This window comes from Heterocephalus glaber, unplaced genomic scaffold (genome assembly GCF_053883595.1).
Source record: "Heterocephalus glaber isolate CG9 unplaced genomic scaffold, H.glaber_assembly_v1.0 deba00001428, whole genome shotgun sequence".
Taxonomy (NCBI): domain Eukaryota; kingdom Metazoa; phylum Chordata; class Mammalia; order Rodentia; family Bathyergidae; genus Heterocephalus; species Heterocephalus glaber.
The window spans coordinates 24,949,528-24,962,342 of NW_028258293.1; the positions used below are offsets into that span (position 1 = coordinate 24,949,528).

The following is a 12,815-nucleotide window of genomic DNA, read 5'->3' on the forward strand; positions in this document are numbered from 1 at the left end:
TCCTTCACAGTAAATTGTGATTGTTATGATTATTGTGATTATTTGTTATTTTAGGCAAAGGCCTGGTGAATACAAGCTTACAATTCATTAAGTCTGAGACAATAAACAGACTTTTAAATTTTGAGGTGAAAAATGGTTGGATGATGTGAAACAAGAAGATGATGAGGAAAAAAATGCTGCTTCTTTAGATGTCCTAACCACTGAGACATCATCTCTGGCTCATCTGCAAAACCTACTATGTGGTCCAACAGCAGTGCTGCTCTCTTCTTGCTGACAGGCTTTCTGGGCTCAGAGGAAATTCACCACTGGATTTCTATCCCTTTCTTTGCCATCTACATCTCCATCCTTTCAGGCAATGGTACACTTCTGCTCCTCATTTGGAATGACCACAGCCTTCATGAGCCCATGTACTACTTCCTGGCTGTGCTGGCAGGTTCAGATCTCGGGATGACACTAACTACAATGCCCACAGTCCTGGGTGTCCTGTTGTTTGACCGAAGGGAGATTGCCCAGGGTGCCTGTTTCACCCAGTCCTATTTCATTCACTCATTAGCCATCGTCGAATCAGGTGTCTTGCTTGCCATGGCCTATGACCGTTTTGCTGCCATCCGTTCCCCTCTGAGGTACACCTCCATTCTTACCAATTCCAGGGTGTTGAAGATAGGACTGGGGGTACTGTTGAGGGGCTTTGTATCCATTGTGCCTCCAATTCTTTCACTCTACTGGTTCCCATATTGTCATTCCCATGTTCTTTCCCATGCCTTCTGCCTCCACCAAGATGTCATGAAACTTGCCTGTGCTGATATTACTTTTAATCGCTTATATCCAGTTATCCTGGTGGCTTTGACTTTCTTTCTGGATGCTCTAATCATTGTCTTTTCTTATGGCCTAATTCTCAAGACAGTGATGGGCATCGCCTCTGGAGAGGAGCGAGCTAAGGCCCTCAACACTTGTGTCTCCCATATTAGCTGTGTCCTGGTGTTCTACATCACTGTGATCGGCCTGACTTTCATCCATAGGTTTGGGAAACATGCCCCACATGTGGTTCATGTCACCATGAGCTATGTCTATTTTCTCTTCCCTCCATTCATGAACCCCATTATATACAGCATCAAGACTAAGCAGATTCAAAGAAGCATCATTCACCTCTTTTCTGTACACAACAGGGCTTGACCCATTTGTTACATCTAGAGAGCTTCATAATTTATATACCTTTCCCATTACTGGACAGAAATCTTGTTTTACTAATAATTTTTTATTCAGAGTTAAATGAAACTTCAATAATGCTTTAGGTATATTTTTTGTCATATGAAGATGAGTTAGAATATGTTATCATCTTTCCCTCTCCATTTTGAATCTGTATATAGACAATGATATTGCCATAGTAATTACAAAGGACATTTTAAAATGCAGTCTCCATGAAGAAATGATAAAGGTTTAAAAAAATTAGATTTATGTGAAGGAAAACAAAAAATATCTAGAATTCTAAAAAGCTTACATCTAAAATTTTAGTTTCCCTTGATATATCTGCAGGTTTATTATTAAAAGGAAACTGATAGAGACTAACATATCAATAACAGCAAACAAATTTCTCATCTGTCCATGGAAACCAGACTCCCTAGACCCTTGGTTCTACTTCCTTCTGGCTGCTCAACATCTTCCTAATGTTTTCCTCCTGAAATGACTGATTATACTTAGATTTCACCTCCTATTTCCATTTTCTCTCATTTATTTCTCACATGAACAAACTCAGAATTTTAAAAAGTCATTAAATTTTTAGCTAATCAACACAGAAACCTAGCCAAAGTAATAATATGATATACACGATAAGAGATATTTTTTACTAATAGTATATTGTGATCCTTCAATTTTCTTCCAAGTGCGGGTCTTTAATGCTGTTATTTTAGCTGAACCACTGTTTACTATTTCCTGTTTATGTTATAGCTAGTGATAAATTTTTCATTGCTATTAATGGTGTTCTAGTGTTTGGACCTAGTTTCCTTATTGGCATGTAATTTAAAACTGTTTTCTTTGAAGACTGCTGTTTCTTCTTTTTAAACGGGCTCTCCTATTAAACCTTCTTCCTAAAATTATATTTTCTGATTAGAAGCTCATGTACAGAATCTATAAAATAATCACCTCATTCTAAATTCTCTCTTTTATCTAAGAAACTTTTTATACTAATGTCCTATATGGGAAATGAGAACTCCAATAATATTGAGATATATGAAAAGATAAGTCTTATCACACACTGAAAGCTAAACGTGGAGTATTCTTCCAAATTAAGTGTGCTATTTCAATACTAAAAATTAAGTCTCAAAACTAAAAACTGTCCACTCCTGTTTCTTTCAGATTCAGTCATTGTGCAGATAATTATTGAGAGCTCTTGCAAAATTAAACCTAGCAGTTTTATTCATTGTCATTTTGCTATTTCTCACCTTTGGCATTTGGTATGAAATTTATATCATTCTAAAATATAAACTACAAATAAGGAACCTGTATCCCTATTGAGCACTACAGATACATTGGGAAGAATAATAAAGTTTAGCAGTATAAAAATTCTCAGCAAATGAAGTATTTTTATAAATGTTAGAAATGCATGATATTCACTAGAAAAAGGGATTTCAAAGTTATTTGTATGATGTTTGTAGAAAGACAGCCTACAACAATAACTATCTGGTGCAAATTTAGAAATGTGCTAAAAATGGGTGTGTTTCAGAATCCTAAGAACAGAAGTATCTAAATGTATGTAAGAAACGATGAGATCTAGTTGACAACACACATTTATTTACGTGGTAACAAGGAACACCATAGTGTGATTATATACCTACTGATCTTTGAGCAACCCATATCCATCATCATAATCAAGAAGAAAGACCTAGGGTGACTATTGAAAATTACTTTTTGTTAATAAATGTACTTTTATGGATTTTATTCTAAATAAAACTTATAACCTATGTATTCCTTTTAATAATTTCATACTTTGAAAACTTTTCAGTTAATAAATCAACATCTACCCACTGAACCAGGCATCAGTAGACACTTATTGAAGATTTTAAGTAAAAAGAATGTTCTTCCAATAATCTATCCTCTGAGGGTTCATCACATCATACCGCTATTCTCACTTTTCTGAACCTGTGACGTCCTGCAGGCTTCCACCTTCAGTGTCTCATCTGTAAAAGGAGGGTGTTATTACTGGACCTGGTGTGTTCTTTCTCTCTTAGTTAGCTTACTGTAAAATTGATTCAGAACAGTCCCCTCATGCCCTCAGGCCACCCTGTGTAGTCACATACAACCCTCTACCCCTAGTAGTCACTCACTTGCTTTTTATCACAATACGTTTTGTCATTTCAAGAATATCATACCATTGTATTCGTACAGTATATAACACTTTGTGATTGATTTCTTCCATTCATCATAATGTCTTTAGAATTTAGCAGAGCTGTTGGGTTTATTAATAATTCATTTTTATTTAATTAAATAATACTCATTACAAAGGTGTTGTATTGGAGGGCGAAAATTTTCCAGTTTTGTGTTAATTTCCAGTTCTACTCATTTTGACCCCCCTCAAGTCCATTCCTGAGACATTGCTCTCAGCCACACTACTCCATATCCACATTTCAAATGCCAGATCCTTCTGTCTTTCTGGCTCTGTTACTCATACACTTTATAAAAATTACTCATGTCTCCTCACATCTGTGTAATATTTACCATTCTCCTGTTTTCCTTGCTCTCTGTTTATCTCATGATTATTCCCTCATGGGATGCTCTCCCTTCCTTTATCTGGCTTTTGACTGACTCTACTTACTGTGTTATCTGGCCTTGTCTCCTCTGATAGTCCACCCCAGACTCTTTTCATCAGTATCAAATGTTATCACTTTGAAACAGCTGAATACATCAGTATTGTAGATGCATGGGGAACAGGAAACAAAACTTGCAAAATTAATTGTAATAGGACAAGAATGAGTGCTGCCCTTAAGATAAACATTTAACTCTAACTACAAGGGGGGCATACAGGTACTTTTCTAAGATGGTTTGAAATATAGAGCCTGAATCATTACATGAGTTCAGGATATAATGGTAAGACTGAAATAGTTTGTGTATGTAGCTCTTACTGTTACTTGTCATAGTACCGAGAACTTAATGAACACTTTTACCTAATTCTCACAAAAGTGCTTCATGCTTCTGTACTGAAGAGATTGACACTTAGCTAGCTTATCCAAAATCATACCATGTGCAAGTGGATTTAGAAAGAATATGTAGTAGAAGTTTTTCTATTTCCTGTGCTCATCAGATTAAAAACTGAGAGGGAACATTCAGTTTATCTGTCAGACTTTACGTGAAACTTTCATTTCTGCTGCCCTCTGCATTAAGATGGTTGAGTTACTCAAAATATCACATCCAAGAGTTTATGAGGGTAGATGACCTAAAAAAAGGAAAATGTGGCAAGGTTATGCATTCTTGCACAGAATACTTATACCCCCCCCCCCCCCAGGATTTGGGCTTCTAAACACTTCTAGACTAACCACATTCTTAGGATATCTGGGAAGAGGAGAGGATTAGCTCACATTTACCTCTAAGCAGCATGTCTCTCCAGAGGCAAGTTTCCATGATCCCTCTTACCCTTTTTTCATAGCTCTGCTTGGCACTGCTTGGTACTATATATGGATATAAAACAAATATCTTCTCTTGGAATAATGTTGCTTTTCTACAATGATCTTCATAAAGAACTCACTTTCCCTGAAAAGAGATTCATTTTTAATTCTTGGAAATGTAATACCATTCTTGTATTCCACTGTCACCCACATATGACATTCTGGTCCTTTTTCCAACTCCCCATACCTGCAACAGACATATTAGGACAATTTAAAATTAATAATAATAGCAGCATTATTGGCAGTAGCCAAGATATAAAACCAACCCACATGATCATGGATGGATAAAAGTGTTGTGCATATACATAAGTGGAATTTTATTCACCCATAAAAAGAATGAAATTCTGTCACTTATGTCAACATGGGTGGAGCTGGAGAGCTTTAAGTGAAATAAGTCAGGCACAGAAAATCAAATACCAAATATTATTATTTATATATAGAAGCTAACAAATTTTATCTTGTAGAAGTAGGAAGCAGAATAGTGGTTACTGGAGGACAGGAGAGGACACCAACAAATGTTAACAAGTTTAAGGGCACAGTTGTGTGGAAGGAGTAACTTCTAATGATCTCTAACACAGTAGGTGTCAACTATGGATATCATTCAATTGAATATTTCAAAAGAGCTAAAAAAAATTAAAAAAAATAAAAAAGAGCTAGTAAAGAGAATTTCAGATGTTCCCAAAACAAAGAAATGATCATGTCTCAGGGGATGTATATACCAATTGACCAAGGGTGATAATATAATAGATAAAGACACAATATAGGCATATACTGAAATATAATACCACAATCCATAAATAATGCACATTTATTTGCCAATAAAAATCAAGCATATTTTTTAAAAGTTAAAAAAATACAAGGAACTATTGATATAATAACTCAATTAATATTCACAATAACTCAGTAAGTCAGGTACTATTATCATACCCTTTCCAGAGTAGAAAACTGGGCACAGAGCCATGAAATAATGTCTTATGATCAAGTGACTAGTAAAAAGCAGATAATAATATTTATATTTGATATTTATAATATCAAATATAAATATATAAAATAATAATTTATGGCAGGTTATTTGTTCTAAAATAAGATGCATTTTGGGGATGAGAGAGTCTAGACTCAGCCAAATATTATGGAATCTGATATTTTTGGCAACCTCAGTGTTATATTTACAGCTTAAGTATAATGAAGATATGTTTCCTCTGCCTGTGGTTTTACAATAAATATTATTGTTGGTTTTAGACTTGTAGTCATGCTAGTCACTATGACTAAGATGACAGAAACAATACTAGTTATTAAAGTCTATGTATCTACGATTTCCAGCAACTTTTGTGATCAATTTGGCCATGTGTTTGGTTCTGAGGAAAGGAATGAAGAGATAATAATGCATTCCTGGACAAGGCAAGGTGGCTCCTTATCATTCCCTCCCTCCTTCTCCAGGTAGCAGATGTGAGATGGTGAGGTCAAATGCTGGAAAGTCTTTGGTCTGCATCACTGTTTAGAAAACAGCACCCAGGAAAACCAGCTGACCATTAGCAGCTGAATTTGACATAAGTATAAACCTGAATTGAGTGAGAATTGCCTAAATTAATATAGAAAACCATGTTTTTAATGTTGTATTTATCTGTAGTTTATTTTACTTTCATATTAATTCACTAAATGCCTTTTTTTTTGCTATAATGTCATTTCACATTCCCACCTTGTAGGCTGAGATGAAGTGACTATCAGTTCCTAATCGCTAACCATGATAAAGATGTCCTTAGTTCACTCTCCCAAATTTAATCATTTCCTCAAGATCTCGCTGACGAATCATCACTCACCATGCACAAGCAATCACTGAAAATTTTCAAAATCCATTGCTGCATTCTTACATATCCAACACTTCAACATTGTTTCTGATTTCAGAATGGATTGAAGACAAGAGATGCTTAACTCTGCAGTGCCAACATCTGGCCATGGCAATTGACATGAACTAGTTATTCCTCAGAGATATCCCTCCCTGTGAGGTTAACTGCCTGACTCTGTGGCCCCTTCTGTTTCCTCAGAGCTGCCTTCATGCACAGCACCAACATATTGACCAATATCAGGACAGAGCCTTTCCCTCATTAAGTGTATGTTCCTCTCCACATTGCCTCAAAAGGACTTAAATTTTACTTTCACCACCTGTCCCATATTTAAGAGGATCTTATGGGATCAGTGCCTCCACATTCAGCTTTTACCCACTAATCCTTTCCTTAGAGTACGCTTTATGGATTCATCTACTCTGATGGCCAAGTCCTTTACTGTGTAGATACATGCTTCTGTCTGTGTTATACCTCCATCTACACTAACACAGTCACCTGCACTGTTGACATGACAACTATTGCCTGCTGTGTCCTGGCTCTTTTCCTTCTGGTCTTGATCAAATGGCTTCTCTTTTCTTCCTCCATCATCTCTCTCATTCCTCCTTCCTTTATCAGGACATTGTCAACTTGGTATGAGCTTGTATCTAGATTAATAATTAATATGGACTTATACTATGTTGCTCACCATGTTATGACATAGGAAATTATTATTTACTATGCACTGATCTGAGTTTTCAATTTATTTTATTTTTTTCTGGGAAATATCTGCAAGCCTTCTAGTTCACTCTGCTGTACCTATTCCACTTTAGGCCCTAAGCATGTGGATACCTCTGACGTAATGCCCCACAGCCTGGTGGCCCATATCCAGTGTAGCCTGAGTGCTTACGAGGGAAGAATGAGAATTTTATTAACAATCCCAGTTTGAAAAAATCATTGTAGTTATAAGAGTATTTTTATTCTTATTAGTGAAATACAGTTGCTTGCCACACCTGGAAAAACTGCTGTAAAGTCCCTCAAAGCTGTTATGACCACTGCTGGCAAGGAGACATCTATGTACTTTATGGACCAACACTGGTGGAGCTTCCAGTTAGGAAAGCATGGAAGGTGTCTCTTGATCTAAAGTGACTGCCCACCTCCCTTGGAGGGACAGTACATTTGTGTACCCCGACCAACTTCCACTTGTCACATCATGGCTCCTGACAAAATATCTACCTCCTTTCCCTCCTCTAATAGTTAAGCAAAGGAATGTGAAATCTCACCTTTGATTTTGAAAATGTCAGTTTCTTCCTATTTCATATTACCTATTATACATCTTAGTCCTCATTTGCACTTTCAGTTTCTCACACCAGAGAAACTATTCGGTATTTACACATATGTGCGTCCTACTTATTTCACTTAAGAGTATGGCCTCAATGTGAAATAGGAAGAAAAGGTCCAAAGGGGAAGGGGAAGGGGAAGTGGGAGGGGTAGGGGAGAGGAAAGAAGGAAAAGGGAAAAATATGAGAAAAGGTAAAAACAGAAACAGAGTCTTTGTAAATTGGGAGAGGTGGAGGGGGTGAAGGGAGGGCAGGGGAATGAGGAAAAAAATAAAAACTAAGAAAATGTCAGTTTCAAAATTATTTTACACAGTAGTTGGTATTTCTTTATTCCATGAATGGAGAAAGAAGAGCATTACTTTGAATTCTCTGCAATGGAAATACCCTTGTAAGGAGACAACACTTATAATTGATCTTTCTTCCCACCCCTTCTTCCTTCTTTCTTATCCTGTCTCTCTCTCTCTCACTCCCACAGTTCTGTTTCCTGTCCCTGACATTTCTCAAAAATATATTCTGAAGAGATCAACAGCAAATGGCTAAGGCTACTTTCCTCAGGGTAGAGCAACAAGGCTGGGAAGAAAGGGATGCATGGGACCTTTCAATGTTTACTCTATGTGCATCTGTACTGTTAGAATACTTTACAGATACACTTATTTCTCAGTTATATAGTAGACATGCAGTCTTTACATGCTTTCGTACATTTCTGAATTATACTTTGACTATTTGAAAATGGGAGAAATGCTTGCTGTGTAGCATATTATTTAGGATAAAGATAATGCCCATTGACACCCACATCAGCAATTGACTCACAGGAGCTCTTTCAATATTAAGAGGTAATATTCCAAAGGTTCTTACCTTATGCTAGGCACGATGGTAAGGGCATGCATACATTACATCATTAGGTTCTAATTTCAATCCTAGAAGGCACATAATATTAACCCAATTTCACACTGGAGACTTGCAGACTCCTAATGCTAGATTACCCAAAGTCATATTTTAAAAGCTGAACTCAAACTTGTGGTTTGTCTAAATATAATATAATATATATATATAATATATATTCTCCTAAACCTGACACTAGTCTGCTACTTTTAGTATTATCATTCCCTGTTTTTTAAATTGGGATGGTGAATTACGAAAGCTAGGGCACCTTCACCCAAAAGGTTTTCACATTCAATTATGCTAATCAGTTGAAAGAGACTTGCAGGGTAGCTGAAGAACCATAGCGGGCAGCATAGTGGTACATAACCTCTACCCTGCCTCTAACAACCCACTACCTATCTACACACACACACACACACACACACACACACACACACACACAAAACACTGAGCTCTTATATGCTGCAGTTACACTGTAAGCTTTTCTTTATAACTGAATGGATGGCTGAATAGATAGAAAGATAACAGGTAGGTAGGTAGGTAGATGAATGCATAGATAGTGGTAAGCCTTCCTCTTCATAATTAAAATGTTCCTCCAAATCCAGAGTACCTGGTCTTAATCAATCAGTTCCTAGCTGAGATTCTGATTTTAAAACTAGTCAAAATTTTTGAAAAACAATTTTTGACCTATAGGTTATGATTTATAGATGATTAGGTAGGATTGGGGAGTGTGTTGACAGAGAGCAAATGTTAACATCTTTTTTTTTTCCTACACGTGAGATCCTAACTTCTCAATACTTCAAGTCCCCCTCCTAATTCGACAGATCTTTGAAGTAGACAGGAGAGTTGAACTTTGTTTGCAAAGAAAAGAATGTTTCAGTCTCCAAAGGCACAAACTAAAAGCCCTGTTGCCTTTTCCAGCTTTGAAGGGAAGCTTCTTTGACAGTTTCTGGGAATAGGAACAAGGAGTTGCCTGGTGCTTTTCCTAGAAGAACACCCCTGTTCTGGAGGCGATGTTACTTCGGGGCAGTACACTTTTGGGACCATTGGTTCTTTACAGAGATTCCAACCTGGGCGAGATCTAAACAACATCTGAAGACCTCTGACTGCTATTCTCAACCCAGGCCCTACCTAAGCTTCTGTATGTGGGCAGACAAGAGCAGTGAGTGTCTGTGTTCTTTTTGGTTATAGAAAAAGAATTTGGATCTCCATCCCTCCCCTCTATTCCAGTCACAATTTTGGTATGTTAGAGATATGTCATCTGCTATTTAATATTGATTAGATAGTGTTAGTAATTAGTCATTAAAAACTGCAGTGCATTGTCTTGATTTTGTACCATGTGTCACTGAGAGGACTAGATTATTTATATACATTATCTCATTGTTCACAATCATTAGATTAGACTTATAATATTTCCATTATTGATAAAAAGGTAAGGCTTAAAGATAACAGTTTCTCATGTTTATTCACCATAACGTTGATTTATACATGGTAGTAACAATGATATCTTGCTGTGAATTTACAGGAACACAAAAAATAGTTGTGAAATTTAACATATTGTTTTTTATGAAAAAAGTATACACATTTCCCACTGAGCCACTGAGGTAGGAAAAAAATGGAAGAAGACCTTTTCTTCCTACTTCAAATTATCAATCATTCATTTTAATCATTTTACTCCTTATTTACACTTTCACTTTCTCACACTAGAGAAACTATTCAGTATTTACGCATGTGTGTCCTATTTATTTCACTTAAAAGTATGGGGGTAGGGGAAGTGGGAGGGGAAGGGGAAAGGAAAGGAGGGAAAGGAAAAATTATGAGAAAAGAAAAAACTAGAAACAAATTCTATGTAAATAGGGAAAGGTGGAGGGGGTGAAGGGCGCACAGGTAATTGGGAAAAAATAAGAACCAAGATTCATCATGTACAGGTACATCTTGTACACTTAAAAGGTACCAATAAAAGAATTTAAGCAAAAAAAAAATGAAAGAAGAAATTTCTCAAACATTTCCTGACTACTTTGTAAAGGTAAGCACTCAGACCTTGGAGGAGAGGTGCTGACCATGACTGGTGTTTGGGGACGAGATTCGTGTGGCTCCCACTGCAATGACCTTGCCCTCAACTTTGTGCAAGAGGTAGACCAGCAGGTGTGTTCTTTTTCATAGAGCCTGGAATAGCCATGTCTTGACTTCATAGACTATGAGCCTTTTGCCTGTCTCACTGGGCAGCCAGGTCAAAGATAGCTTGCCTCACCCAGTCCTAGGCTGACCCACCCTGAGGCACAGCAATGGGAGGGGAGGCTGACAGGGGTCTGATAGCACTATCTGCAGAGCCAGGACTCAGGAGGGGCAAATTTCAGAGCCTTTCCTTCTCAGCCCCTAAACAAGGTTTGATTATTCATATATTACAATTCTGTATTTATTTTTAAAGCAATAACCAGGTACCTGCCCAGCCCCAACTGTGGCAAGGAAACAACCTTAAATATTTTAGATTCCCTTTGTTCTTTTTCTGATACGGGGCCCAGTTAGAGGCAAAGGCTCCATGCAAGTGCACAAAAGAGCGGGTTAGGATGTCTGAGTACTAGCCCAGGCATTTTCCCGAGAAATCCAGTTATACTGGGAAAGTTCCTATGCTCTTCGGAACTTCAGTGGCCTCTTCTTTAAATGACAGGCTGGAGTCAGTTACTTCCAATTGCTCAATTTTTTTTTTTTTAACACAGAAGTTCTATCAGTCGAATTCAAAAGTTCCCTAAATCCTAGACCAGGATAATTGAACCTGATACTCCTCAACTAGCAAGATGTCCCCAGGTTTCTCATTCAATCAAAATAAAATCCACATTTTCAACCAAGTTGACTGGGTACTATTGGGTACCAGATGTGTGGGTACTGTTTCACAGAGGAAAATGATGACCCTCTTCCTATTCTCATATACTTCAAGGAAAGAACTTTACAACCTCCTTGCAGAGCCAAGTAAAATAATTCATTTCAAGGATTCAAACCCATTGCTTCACAGAAATCTTAGGCAGTACAGAGCAGTGGGTAAGAGCACAGACTTTGGAGCCAGACTGAGTGCCTGGTGACTCAGCATCTCTTACTAGCTGTGTGACTCAATTTCTATATCTTTAAAATGGGCTTTTCAAATGCCTATAAGACTTTTGGCCAAATTGAAAGAGTTATGCAAAGATTTTTAAAGCAATGATTAGTATATTTCAAATATTTTAGAAATGTTTGCTATTGCAACTGTGCTTAATTTCAGTCATTCTTAACTACAGTTCAGAGCTACTTTGTGTTGCACTTGAAATCAGTTTGATTTTAATTTTAATGACAAAAATGATAGTTACTGAAGACTTACTGTGTTAGATAGAGTAACGAGTACCTTTCATAAATTATCTCAATCTTTTAAATTTATCCAAGCACTTATCATTAGTATCTTCATTTTACTACATTTAATGGAATGTCTTACTTTCCCCCAGCATACATGTGCACTTATACAGTCATGCAAGACTAAACTAGCTAGTAGTAAATTTGAATCTAAGCATTTGTCTCTTCATTTTTCCGTACTTCTTTACTGACAAGCATTTTGTGGCACTCTCTATGCGGACACTGGAAACTTGAATTTAAACCCAGCTGCTGCCTTCAAGGAGCTCCCACGCCATATCATTCAGGGAAGATTTTTAACTGTGTGTCCCACTGTGGTTATTACTATAAAATCATGCTGTGTTGCTATATAGTTGGCTCTGGGATGATAGTTTGATTTTTTTAACCTAAGCATAGCATCCTTGAGATCATGAAAAATGATAGCAAGTGAGAAGGGATGGCAATTTTGGTTGTTGTGTTCAGTTAAACAGCTGGCTTTATGAATTTGAGGACTGATGCTCTGGTTCACTTGTTAAAATGTATATATTTTGTGTTTAACAAATATACTATGTTTCAGTGTAGAGAAGTTGTCTTCTAGAATAAGAAATTAAACTATACTATGTGACCCAGGATTAGAAGATTGGTTATTTGTGTAAACACTTTATAAAGAAGTTACATAGCAAAATTAAGGGCTTGTTGGAAATTTTATGAGTTCCTCTCCCTGATAGACAGTGTTACACCCATGTTTGTTTGAATTATTGGAGCAG

At 36.9% G+C, this 12,815-nt stretch overlaps 1 protein-coding gene across 1 annotated transcript; it reads left to right on the top strand.

Annotated features, from left to right (window-relative positions):
• Positions 1-237: 237 nt before the first annotated feature.
• On the top strand, positions 238-1,173 carry Or51b4 (olfactory receptor family 51 subfamily B member 4). Its single transcript, XM_004863356.1, has one exon. It carries the CDS (start codon positions 238-240, stop codon positions 1,171-1,173), a length of 936 nt encoding a protein of 311 aa, XP_004863413.1.
• The last annotated feature ends 11,642 nt before the right edge of the window (positions 1,174-12,815 follow it).

Excerpts from the sequence above, each read along its gene's own strand:
- Or51b4 (XM_004863356.1), top strand. The coding sequence starts at position 238 with ATGTGGTCCAACAGCAGTGCTGCTCTCTTCTTGCTGACAGGCTTTCTG.